This window comes from Canis lupus, chromosome 7 (assembly GCF_011100685.1).
Source record: "Canis lupus familiaris isolate Mischka breed German Shepherd chromosome 7, alternate assembly UU_Cfam_GSD_1.0, whole genome shotgun sequence".
Lineage (NCBI taxonomy): Eukaryota > Metazoa > Chordata > Mammalia > Carnivora > Canidae > Canis > Canis lupus.
Genome location: NC_049228.1, coordinates 70,108,390 through 70,121,476, shown reverse-complemented (window position 1 = coordinate 70,121,476; position 13,087 = coordinate 70,108,390). Strand labels below are relative to the sequence as shown.

Below are 13,087 nucleotides of genomic sequence, written 5' to 3'. Positions count from 1 at the left end.
ACTTCCCTACAGAGAATAATAAAATGTCAACAAAAAAATTAAACAAAAAACTAATTGAAGGCCTGGGGAGTGACCAGCAGCAGGTAGAAACTGGAGGGTTGTTTGACTTAACGGAAGGGAACTTCAAGGGGTAAGATGTGCAGGTGTGGCTTGATGGCCAAGGGCCCCCTTCCTTCTTCTGAAGGCAAGAGTGGCAGAAAGCTGAAGCCTCAGTGGCCGGAGGTGTTAAGAACAGAACTGGAATTGGTGGAGCAGATGGAAAGTTAGAAGAGGAACCCTGCAAAGGAGGGAGCAGCAGAAGGAGCAGACCTCCAACTTGGAATCTAAACTCTGTCCCATTCCTTGGTCCACTTGTGCAGGGAGATCCCAGTGGGCTCACGGAGAGGCAATAGTTGGAAGCTGAAAGAACTGATCGGACATTTGAGCTACTTTTTACTACAAGGAAGACAGATTTGAAGTTTCAGTCCAGCCAAATGAACTGCCTGCCGAAACAAAAATAACACTCTTCAGAGGAAGGTAGCAGAATCCAGAATATCCAGATTCCTTTTTACTTTTTTTAAGATTTTATTTATTTATTCATGAAAGACACACACACACACACAGAGGCAGAGACAGGCAAAAGAAGCAGGCTCCATCCCAGGAGCCTGAGGTAGGACTTGATCCCGGGTCTCCAGGATCACGCCCCAGGTTGAAGATGGCACTAAACTGCTGAGCCACCCAGGCTGCCCCAGAATCCTTTGTAATGTATCATCTATAATGTCCAGCACACAGTAAAAATATCATTAAACAAGCAAATAATAATAATAATAATAATAATATGACCCTTCCTGAAGCAAAGTGCAGTCAAACTGACTGATTATGACATATTAATTAACAAATACTTTAAAACAACTATTATAAATAGCTTATAATATACTTGTAATTAATAAACTGATGAGGAAATGTCAATAGGGTAATAGAAATAATTTTAAAAAGAACCAGATGGGAATTATACATGTAAAAAATATAACTGAATGAAAATTCACTGGATGGGCTCAATAGCATTATTAGAGGCAGCAGAGGAGTCTGTGAATTAAAAATTACTTCATACAGGGGTATTTGGGTGGCTCAGTCAGTTAAGCATGTGCCTTTGGCTCAGGTCATAATCCTGAAGTCCTGGGATCAAGCCCTGTGTTGGGCTCCCTGCTCAGCAGAGTCGGCTTCTTCCTCTGCCTCTGCCCCTCTCCCCAACTCATGTGCTCGCTCTTCTCTCTCTCTCCCTATCAAGTAAACAAAATCTTTTAAAAGAAATTTCTTAATACAAATTATCGCGATGGAAAATAGAAATAAGCTCAAATAAAAACAGAGCCAGGGGCATATAGGACAATGTCAGATGATCTAATATAAATATACTGAGGTTCTGCAGAGAAGAAAGCAGAAAACAAAATTTAAATAATGGCCACAATTTCTCAAATTTGGTAAAAACAAAACATCAACCTACGGATGCAGTAAGTTCAATTTCAAGCAGGATAAGTAGAAAGAAAACCATACCTAAGGAGTCATAGTCAAACTGCTGAACTACAAAGATAAAAGAGCCAAAGAAAGACATCACAAAAAAGAGAGCAATGAGACCATTGATGTCTCATCCAAAATAATGAAAGTCAGAAAACAAATGCCTGTAAAGTGATGGAAAAAAAACAAAAAGCAAAAGCATCAACCCAGAATTCTATCTTTAGTGAAACTGTCCTTCAAAGATGAAAGTAAAATAAAAGTCATTTTCAATGAACAAAAACCGATGATTTGCACAATTCTCAAGGAAATTCTTGAACCTGAAGAGAAATGATAACATGTCATTTGGATCCACAAGAAAGAATGAAGAGCACCAGAAATGATAAATATTTAACAAAAATAAAAGACTGTGGCTTTATTTAGCCCAGGTGGCTCAGCGGTTTAGTGCCGCTTTCAGCCCAGAGCCTGATCCTGGAGACCCCGGGGTCCAGTCCCACATGGGGCTCCCTGCATGGAGCCTGCTTCTCCCTCTGCCTGGGTCTCTGCCTCTCTCTCTGTGGAGCCTGCTTCTCCCTCTGCCTGTGTCTCTGCCTCTCTCTTTCTTTATCTCTCATGAAGGAATAAATAAAATCTTAAAAAAAAAAAAAGGAATAAATAAAATCTTAAAACAAAAACAAAAACAAAAACAAAAAAAGGAAGAGTGAATTAACTATACTGTTGCAAGGTTCCATCTTTTGTTGGAAGGAAGCTGTATAACATTAACCCTGAATAGATTGTGATAACTTAGAGATGTATATTGTAATCCCTAGAACAACCATTAAAAAAAAAAAAGTGTAGTTCACAAGCCAAGAGAAAAATTAAAATGAAACAATAAGAATAGTCAGTTAACCTGAAAGAAGGCAAAGAAGAACAGAGGGAGAAAAAAAAGCCAAAAATGGTACACTGAATCCAAACATATAAAAAATTATACTAAATATATATAATACTGTATGTTAGCTGGAATTAAAACTAAAACTTAAAAAAAGTAAACAAAAATTATATTAAATATAAATCAAGTGTATACACCAAGTAAAAGGCAGAGATTGTTAGACTAGGAAAAAAAAAAAAGGAAGACCCAACAGTATCCTATCTAAAAGGGAAGAACTTTACACTAAAGCACAAATGGCTAAAATAAGTAAATGAAAAAAAAGATCACGTAAATACTAAGCACAAAATTCCTTTCTATTTGGCTTCAACATGGATAGTTATGTGGGCTCTTACATTTAGCATCCCAATTGTATTTACCTGAGTTTTTCTTTTAAATGGTTTACATTTATTACACACCAGTTATTATCAACCAGACTCTATAGTAACCTCAAAAGGGGGAAAAAAAAATCAAATAATAAAACACAATTTTGGAGGAACTTTTTTTAAGCCTTTGGACTTCATTTGACCTTTGACATTCTTCTAAATCACTCATATGATTCCTTCTCTCCCTCTGCTATGATTAATGAAACATTTTAACAAGGGAAGCCTTTCAGGATTTGCTGGTCTCCTTATCTCTACTCAAAGAATCTCAGCCTTTGATCTAGCTATTAGAGCAGGTAATGAGTCTTAGTCATCTTTATTTCACTTATATTTGCTATTTCTTTCCTTTTATTGGCTTTGTTATTTATTTCCTGTGACTCTGAGAGGGGAGGCCAGACCCCTCGTGGTTGAGATGCCTTTCCACCCATCACAGCTAGAGCACACCTTTTACCTCACTTATTTTTACTTACACCTCTTACTTTTCTTTATCAGTGTTGCTTTTCTATTTACAAGCCTTTGAGTTTAGCTCTTTCTACAGTAGGGACTTTAATAGGTTTACAAAATCAGACAAACTTCAATTTGAAAGAATTTTCTACATTCTTTCAACAGTACCAAAGCTCTGAGGCTGCCTCAAACATAGCCAGTTGATAGCTGGAGCAGGGCTGGAAAGAACATGACTGTAATAACAAAGAAACCTCATACTAAGCATGACTACAAAGAATGGTTTTGTGGCATGTGACAAATCTGGTCAACCATGTAAGTGAAAGGAACACCACCAATTCCCTTCTGGCTATCCTGGCTTCATACGGAACTGTCTATCCCAACAAACTCCACTTGTGTATGGCACCAGTTTTCACCAATGTGACCTTGGAAAATAAACCTTGTACACTAGCAATCTCATGGCAGACAGAACCCCATTGTCTTAATCACTTTCGATAATGTTTTAAGAGGCGATTTCTGTACAAATTCACACCATATTTGAATGGAGAGGCATAACTTAACTGTAGCACCTGATAAAGGTTATTTTAAAGGGCAACATGAGAGCTAAACACTGATGGAATGATTCATTTCAATTTGTCATGCAGTTTTAAGTTAAGATTTAAGGGCCTGCTTATGCCTCCTATCAAGAGTAAATATCACACATCCTGTTTATACGTACTGGCTTGTTGTCCACGGGTTCTTCAAAGAGCTAGTGACACCCCCCTAACTCACACTCCACCCTACCCCCAACTTCCTGCTCATTCAGTGCTATATTCCTACTCATTTTTAAGAAGTGCCTCCCTCAACAAAATACTCTGCATTACAGTAAATTTTAAAGAAAATACTTTATTATGTCATGAAAAAAAAGGCATCAATCAACTAGATTCATACTTATTTGAAAAAATTGAAAATTTATTAGACAGTATGTGGGCATCCTGTTCCACATGGGAATGAGAAGATGCTATACGTTCTCTAAGTATTGCACAGTCTGGAAAAAAAAAAACCAACCAAAAAAAAAAAAAAAAGGGAAAGGGAGAGAGAAAAAAAAAAAAAAATCACATGATCTTGGGAACCATCTCACATTATGAATAATCTACCAAGAAACATTTAAAAAAGAAAACCCTCTGTTTCTACAGTAGCTTTGAGTTTATAGTTCTTGGAATGACTGTATTCCATTGAAGACATCTCAGTAACAGGAAGCTTCACTTTAGCAATCCCATGTGCAAATATTAATAAAAAAATATATAAAATAATGCAGTTTGTTTCTTGCCATCACCCCGGCAATCATAACATTTGTGAAAACTTTTCTTCTTGAAAATGGGTTAAGCTGTTAGTTTAGCCTGAAGCTCCATTTCTGCAGCCCTTTTGAGTGCAACATCCACTAGAAGCTGAAATCCACTAAAATCCTGGTTGAGGTCCGGTGGAGTAGGGGGAGGAGTGTTGAAAAGACCACTCTGTGGATTTGTACTTGGTCCGGATTTACATGTGTCCTCTGGGTACATGAGGGAGGTGTCTGTAAAGCTGCTGGTTGCTATCTGCTGTATATCTGTGTTTTGTCCCACACCAACTGGCTGGCAGAGAGAGAAAGGCATGTCTTTCAATGCAGTCACAGTGGTATGACAAATCACTGATGGACGAGCCAATATAGATCCTGGGGATGACGGCTTCGGGGACAGTGGCCTCCCGAGGGCTGGGTTTGGTCCAGCTGTACAGGAATGAAATGGGCTCTCCTCTAGAGCTGGTATGAAGTTTTTGATGCCCATTGCTGACTCCACAGAGCTCGCTTCAGAAATCTTGGCCCCACGGCGGGAAATTGTGAACTGATTTGGATCTTTGCCATCCTTTCTCAGCATGTCTGGGAGGAGCCTGCGGCGCGCGTTGATGAACCAGTTACAGACCTGAAATCAGATGGGTAATGTTTTAACGCTCAGCAAAACCGTCCTGAGAACCTACCGTGGGATGCCTAATTGATCTCTCTCTTTGCATTAAAGAAGGCTTGAAAAGGCTTCTCGGAACTTCCAAAGTTATTTCAAGGTATTTGAGCTCAGCCAAGAAAGAGCTATTTCCTGCCATAAACCTCCTACTCTTCTAATACAAATTCCCCTTTTTAGCTCATCATCCTTAAGCCTTTTCAGGAGGAAGAAAAGGATAAAAATTCTCAAATGTCTGAAAATGATTTTAGGGAGGGGAGTTTACCCTTTAATGCTCCCGTATTAACCTACTACCTACTGCCCCAGCATTCAAGTTAATCAACTACAGGAAAACTTTTCCTGGATGAATAGGGCCACTCCTCCCAGTTACTGATTTTTCCCAGTTCAAATGACTGTGTCAACAGACATAACAAGAATTACCTCACTGAAGTCTGTCCTTGTTTAAATATCAAACCAGTTTCCTGGGCAATAGAGGAAGATTTAACCTCCTCTTTATGTTTGGTGCATTAAAAAAGGCTCTCTTAGGCCTGAAAGGAAATGCTATTTGACAGATGACTGTCAAGTGTTTCTGTTTCTCTAAATAGCCAGTTATTAACTTTTAGTACTATAAAATTTACAAGAGAAAAATATTCTTTTTTTTTTTTTTGAGTGGGGAGGCATCTAATGATCTGTTATTACAGGAATGCAATAAAATGACTTTGGGAAGCAAAGGAAACAACGCACGTGCATACACCTCAAGTTCTTCTTCCTTTACCTGTAGTGTAGACAGGTGTGTTTGCTGGGACAGTAATGCTTTCTCTTGCTCTGAGGGATAGGCATTGTATCGGTGCTCATACAGCCAATCGCGGAGAATCTGAACAGATTCCTTGGGCAGGTTGCCCCTTCGCCGTCTCTTGCCTGCACCAGCAGAGGAGGAGAGGTCCAGGGGGATGTCCATGTTGTCATCATCCTCTGTCTCACTGCCTGATGCTGCAACGACACCTAGGAAAGGACAAAGGCCGGCCGTCAACCACTTTTATCAGGGGAGCACCTACCGCAAAGCTTATCTCTTCTGACCATTCAGTGTGTAACCATATTGTCCTAACTACTGAAAGCCAAGCGAAGGACCACAGTTCTCTAAGTATCAGAGCTCGTGTCAAATTCTCAAGGGTAATCTGACTAGTAGCACATTATAGATTCTCAACCAAGTGTCAGAAGCCCTTTCATACCCACTTTCCTGTACAATTTAACTTCTCACATTCCTTTTGAGTGATGCTCGGAAAAGTCTAGTGCACCAGAAGAGACACAGCTGTACCCAAAGTGAATCGTCTGTCACATGTGAAATAGTAAAGGTGCTACAGCAGATGGAATATATCTAACAACCTTCTCTTTGAGGTCATTGCTAGCTTAGGAAAGACAACCCAAGTGTCCTAATGTACATTTTAAATGCTACTCTTCCTCCTTCTTCCCTTGAAGGTTTGAAATAAAAGGGCAGAGTCCACACTTAACCCAGTTAATATTCTTTTTCTTTTAAAGTAGGGTCGAGGCCCACTTACAAGAGGTTAGAACTCACCACCCTGAGATCAAGACCAGAGCTGAGATCAAGAGTCCGACGCTTAACCGACTGAGCCACTCAGGTGCCCTAAACCCAGTCACTATTCTACAGGTCAAATTTTCCTGCCAACTCCTTGGTCATTTTTTTCATTCATACATTTATTCAAAACTAGACACCTACTTTTAATGGACAACACTGGTCATTTTTTACTAAATACAACCACTGAAGTTTTTTCAGTTTCATTACACAAAAATATTTTTCTACTCTTAGTACTTGAGTCAGAGGTCAAAAGATGCTGGTACTGAATAAATTTTTAAATTGATCTATAAATTTCAACTGGCAGTTTAATCAGAACCTAGAATACTAGATACCAAGAAGTAGAGTTCAGTCTTAAATTATTACATGACAAAGAAAACTGAATTTGCACCCGCAGAGGAAACTCTTTTGTCTGTAAGTACTTTAATCCCACCAGAAATTTTAAGAATTCACAGCCATAGGGAATATCTACATCACATATAATAGACTGAGGGTCAACAAAAATTCAGACTAGGCCCTTTTAACATTTAAATATAATTCTGAACTTTAAAACATTTAAATTACAAATGCTATAAACCCTTCCCCCCCTTTCAAAAGGACAACTGGCAACCCTGAATGACTAAACAAAAATATTCTCTATTTTGAAAACGATCTCGAATTTTTAAATTGTAAATGAATTACAAATTATGGCATGCTTGAAAATGCCAGTATTTCTATAAGAAAAATTAAAATAACAAGAAACTGAAAGGTATGCATTCTTAGCTTTGTTGATGCAATTCAGAGTGGCTTACCTCGAAAAAAAAACCCAGAATATTCTACATAGTAATAAACCACTTGATCCATTAAAAATTCTTTTTTCAATCCAACCTTTTAAAACATTTTTAACACTCAAAAAGCTCCTCATCCCAAGATTTGTTGATGAGTTAGTTCAATTGAGCCTGACTTTACTTAGGAACACATTTTTAGTTTTGGACTGCAGGGGGCAGACAGTGCTGGAGGGAGTGTCCACAGAAAAGGCAGAACTTTCCAAAGACAAAGTAAAGCAAGTTCTAACAAAAGAGTAGGATGATCTTGCAAATTCACTTTAGCTCAAGGCTTAACAAGTACCCATCAATAAACCGCACAAGAATCCTAAGTTTTAACCGTTGTGTATTTGATATTCCCTTCCCCGAAGATTGCATTAAACTGCTTACAAAAAAAAAAGTCTTTATAAAAAGAGGCGCACTTAAAACTGAAAGTGCTTTCACCATAGAAAAGATGAGAAACTTTTAAAACCTCTGTGGAAATTTGAGTAAAGAGCTATTAATAAAATGCCTTCAGAAATTATAAATGAGTTCCTGTTTTACATTTACTTTGATAAATAAAGAACTCTAACTTTTAAAAATGTGTCAAGTAATTGAATGACTAAGGCAAATTTGAATACAGCAATTTGTTTAAACTCTTCAACGCCTGAAAACCCAGACATTCTTCTCCAGGCTAGAATCCCCCTCCCCCTCTTTCAACTAGAGAAGTGTGAAAATTTCCTCATGCACAGTGAATTCCCAACTGTAAGTTGATAATAACAAAGAGTTTGAGACAAACAAACAAACAAAAAAACCCCCAAGCCTGCCCTTTGATCTGCTGCTTAGTTTGACAAGAAGCCTGATCTCTCAAAATAGGTTAGCCACACACAAAAGTCGGTTTCAGTTAAGCAACACCAAAGTGCAGTGCGACTTCACTCTGTTCTCAGTCCATTTAAATAAATGAATGCCAGGCTTCTGGACCTCTTAACAAATATTTCCAATATGTGCACAAAAGCTGAAGTAACAGGAAGTTAAGACTTGAAGTTCCTTGGCCACACCAGCTGATATTTCACTGCAGCAAACCACGTTTGCTGCTGTCAGGACTGTTTTCATTAAAACTCTCCCTCCGGATTGTGGCTCAGCTCGGAAAAACAAAAAGACTTTTCCACGTTACTCATTTCCTATTGTAACAGAGCTTTTGAAAAGTTTCCCGGTTACCACTTGTTTCCAAAGGTCCTGCTCTGCTTACACTTAAAAGAAAAAAAAAAAAAAAAAAAAGTGGTGGTGGTGGGGGAGGGGGAGGGGATCACAAGGCTCTTTTACTCCATCCACATACAAGGAAATGTTTAGAAAGCCACAAGATGGCCTGTGGATCCCACGGTTCTAAAAATCAATCTTTTCCTGATAGGAACTGGGGTTGGGGGTGGCGAGGGAAGGCCAGAGGCCGTGGCTGTGAAGTTGGGACTTTTTAGAAGAGCCTAGAAAAGGATCTAGAAATAGGAATAATCGAAGGAAAAGTTGAAGTAGACCATCAGGAGAAAGGAAACGTAGCCTAACAAGTCTCCTGATTAGAATATCTCCGGAGATGCCACGGGAACCGTGGTCAACATCCCAGGCACAAACTCCAAGGTGCACTTGGCTGGACCCGGCCGTGGAGCAGGTCGAAAGCAAGAATTGCAAATTGTCAGAAACTAGCAGCAAAGAAGACGTCGGGGATTTTCCTCCCTGAATCTTCTTTGCTGGTCTTAAAGCCACTTTGTGGGGTGGGATCTCTTTGATATCCTCCGCTTTCTCGAGGCCAGACAACTACGATCACAAACCACGCTTACCAAATCCCGGGCCCCCGAGTGCTTTTGTTTGCAAGAAAACTTGAAAAGATTTCCACAGACTTATCAGACAAACCGTGCAACTCCACAAGCCAGGCTGGGCAGAGCTCTCCCCGGCTCCTGGGCTGAGCCGACCCGCAACGCGGGCCCCCTCCGAGGTCGTTTTAGGAAAGCGGCGGGGAGGCAGGCCGCGGGAGGACGGCGGGCGGGAGGAGCCCGGGCGGGAGCACGGCCGGAGAGCTTTTGTTCTTGCGCTGAGCTCGCCCCTCCAGCTGCACGTCCCGAGGACTTCGGGAGTTTCAGATTACAAGGAGAAACGAGAAATGGTGCCGTGAATCTCGGGGGTCTGCCCACCCTCAATAGTATTTGCCGGGAAAACCTAAAAAGGGAAAGAAGCCGGGCAATCTCAGCAGTCTCGGCTCCCCCGCACAGGCTCTGAACCAGTCGCAAAGTTTCCCTTCCTACACGTCACCTTTCATTGTTTCCAGGAGTCGGCGCTCGGTAGCAGGACCTCGCGCGCCCGGGGCCGCTGACCCCGAATGTCCCCACCCCGCGGCCGGCAGGTCCCAGCCTCGTTCCCCGGCTGGGAGCGGGGGATGGGGGGGGGATGGAGAGAGAGCGGGAGGCACCCCGGGGGGGCTCCCGGGAAGGACCGGGGGCGCTGGAGGCGGGGGGCGGGGGGAGACGAAGAGAGCGGGGGAGCGCCCCCGGGGGCTGCGGGGGAAGACCAGCCGGGCTTGATCAACACCTTGCCCGGCGCAGCCCAAACAATGGGGGGGAGCCCGCCCCCGGCGGAAACGCAGCTTTGCTTGCGGCTCCTAAGCACCACTCTGCAAAAACAAAACCCCAACTGAACGCCGTCAGCAGCGCCAGGAGAGGGAGGCCGCCTTCCACTACGGATCCAGACCCCGGCGGAGGGGACACGGCCTTGCAGGCGCTCCCCGCTCGGTTCCTTCCCAGCCCCGTTACGTAGCCGAGCCTCTAAGCCCTCAACATGCTCTCGGAGCCCTCCCACCAACTCCGATGAGCGCCCCAGCTCTTGACGTTTTAATTTTACTTTCGCTGGGGAGGCACCGGCTGAGAAGCTCCGCCTGAGAAGCCACCAGCCCAGAATGAAAGGGAACAGAACTCCAAGGTGGAAAAACGTGGCCGAAGGGACCCCCTCGGGTAGAAGGCTGCCCCACTAGCAACATTGGGCTTCTAACTGCACGGGCTGGAGGAGTCTGAAAGAATGTGGAGTTACAAAAACTCCGGACGCTCCTGGGCATGCGCAGCAGCTCTCCCCCCCCCCCCCCCCCCGCCGCCCCCGCGCTGCCTTCCCCGAGCGATTAACTTCTGTTTTGAACCACTCCACATAAATCACAACAGAAAAGCCAACTCTGGCTCGCCACGGAACGTTCGGGGTACCTCCCAGCCAGGGGCTCAAAAGTTTAACTTCAAAAGGGAGTTAACTTCTTTTTTTTTTTTTTTTTGGCCTTTCGTGGGGGTGGGTTTCTTGTTGCCGGTTTCTCCCTTTCTGTGTATTTTGTTTTTAAACCAGACTGACGGCAAGTTTTAGTTGTAACGCGTCCAGGACGCTTCGTGGAAACAATGACAGGCTCGCTCTGTGCACTTACAACCAAGCCTGCTTGTCACACTTGGACTCGTTCGGACTCCACGCCGCGGTAAGCGGCTCGCCCTCCGTCCTAACTCTTCATCTCGCCCCAAATCCATCGTGGGAAAACTTTGAGAGGCTGGGAGTTTCTAAAAGTCTTAACTTTGCAAGGCCACCGACGCCGCAGGGCGGTGTGGGGGCCCGAGCTGCATTCCTTCGATCGTGAAAACACCCCATCCCCAGTGAGGAGGGTGCCCGGGCCCAGCTGCGGGGGAGGGAGTGGGGGCCCAGGAGCCCAACTTTCAGACAAAGGCGCCTCCGCTCCGCAGTCCCGGCCGCCCCGGGTCCCGGCCCGGAGAATCGGGGTGGGGGTCTCCCCCCGCCCGCCGACCCCGGCCCCCATCTCGGCCCGCGAGGACCAGCTAGAAGCCACGCGGCCGCCCCGCGGAGCGTGGGGGTGTCGGCGGAGACAATGAAACTTGGAGGCGCACAAACAAGGCGCTGAGCGTGTTTCTTGACAACGTGCCAGCAGCGTGGAGAGGCCCGTCTCCCCACAACAGCCCCTCGTGTTGTGTCTAGGAGGAAAACGGCAACTGCCATTGCAGACGCAGCCCCAACAAAGAGAAACGGCCGCGGTTCCTGCCCGAGAGCCCCGGGGCTGAAAAGTCCCCCAAGTCCCTCTCGCCCCAAGCCCGGCGGGGCCCGGCGAGCACGTTTCCCCGGGACCCGGGACCCGCGCCCACGGCCGGCCCAGCCCACGGAGGCTTACCTTTCTTGCTCTTCATTCTGGAGCTCCCCTTCCAGCGCGAGGCGATGCTGGGGTCTCGAGGGGCCAGGAGCGGGGCCGAAGGGGGCACGCGATTGTCCTCCTTCCCCGCCGACTCTCCCGTAACTTGTAGGACGCGCTCCAGCCGTTATTGCTAATCCAGGCGCTCGGATCCCAGGCGCCCGCTCCTCGGGTGGGATTCAAGTGACACTTGGGCGTCCTCCGGCCGGGATCTTCGGGCAGCCGGCTGGGGGCTCTCCCTCGCCCAACTCGCTCCCCTCCCCTCTCCTTTGTTCCCCGCTCCTGCTCGGCGTACCTCGGCGCTGTCAGAGTGAGAGAGGCGGAGAGGGAAGGTACAGGAGGTCCTGCCTCCGCCCCCAGCCGCCCGCCCCGTCCCCCTCCCGCCCCGCCGCTCCTCCGCCCCTCCCCCGCCCCTTCCAGGCCGGGAGGACGGCACCGAGCGCTCCGGCCGCGCGGCCGCTCTCCGCGCCTCCCGGGCCGCTGTCACCCGTCCCTCGTGGGGGCGGCGGAGCCCAGAACCTCGAGCCTTCCTCCTTGCCGCGCGCACGCCGCCCGCATCCCTCGCTCGGCGGCGGCGACAGCAGCCGAGCGCCCGGGTTTCTCCTTCGGGCCTTTCTTCCTGGGGCTGGCGAGGGTGCGTTTGGTTAGGAAATTGCAACAGATGGAAAAAGGCTGCCCCCTCCTCCACCCCAGGGAAGAAAAGGCTCCCCTCTCGTTTTTTGACAGCTGCCCCAAGCTCCACCGTCCCGGCTCTAGCCGCAGGAGAAGACAGCTGCTTCTGATTCAAGGGGCGGGGCACCGCAGGAAAAGTATTCAGGACAAGAACCAACTTCTTCCAGAATGCGCGGCTGCCATTGACACGCGGGCGCGGCGCGGCGCACCCTGCTCCTCCGGGGCTCTTCCTCCAACGGCGACGGCGGTGGGTGGGGGGAGGAGAGCGAGACACAGACACCCCAGGCAAGTGTCTGTTACCCCGGGCTAGAGCTGCGAGTTCCGGGCTGGATTGCAAGGCAGTTTCAAAATCTAACACGTTGCGGACAGACACTTGTCATGCTCACATGCTCTTTAAAAGTCTCAGCTTGGGGACTGCCCGGGCGCGCGCCCGCCCCGCTGCAAACACTCGGCCCGAAGCCCCCCCGCACCCCCCCCGCGGGTCGCCGCGGACCCAGGCAGCTGCCGCCCTCAAGGAAAGGGGCGACCACACGGGGGGGGCGGGGGGGCGGGGGGGCTGCTCCACTGTTTCGGTAAAGTCTACTTTTAGGACTTGGTTAAGGGACCCCTTCTCCCCTCGCGTATTTCAAACAGAAACTGGCCATTGAGTAAACACATGTTCCTGTTGGTT

The 13,087-nt window shown here is 46.3% G+C and overlaps 1 protein-coding gene across 2 annotated transcripts; it reads right to left on the bottom strand.

Moving 5' to 3' along the window:
* Positions 1–4,139: 4,139 nt before the first annotated feature.
* On the bottom strand, positions 4,140–12,797 carry TGIF1 (TGFB induced factor homeobox 1). Of its 2 annotated transcripts, none has more exons than XM_038543729.1 (4): positions 12,265–12,797; positions 11,728–12,047; positions 5,941–6,167; positions 4,140–5,153 (listed from the first exon to the last, which is right to left on the bottom strand). In XM_038543729.1, exons 2-4 carry the CDS (start codon positions 11,741–11,743, stop codon positions 4,578–4,580), a joined length of 819 nt encoding a protein of 272 aa, XP_038399657.1. In that variant the 5' UTR covers positions 11,744–12,047; positions 12,265–12,797; the 3' UTR covers positions 4,140–4,577. The 2 variants fall into 2 exon arrangements, with proteins under 2 accessions (XP_038399657.1, XP_038399658.1); XM_038543730.1 differs by having other exon boundaries at positions 12,576–12,797.
* Positions 12,798–13,087: the final 290 nt, after the last annotated feature.

Bases quoted from the DNA above. Each gene is read 5' to 3' on its own strand.
- TGIF1 (XM_038543729.1), bottom strand. The intron at 5,154-5,940 runs GTAAAGGAAGAA...ATCTGATTTCAG, and splicing joins CACACCTGTCTACACTACAG to GTCTGTAACTGGTTCATCAA.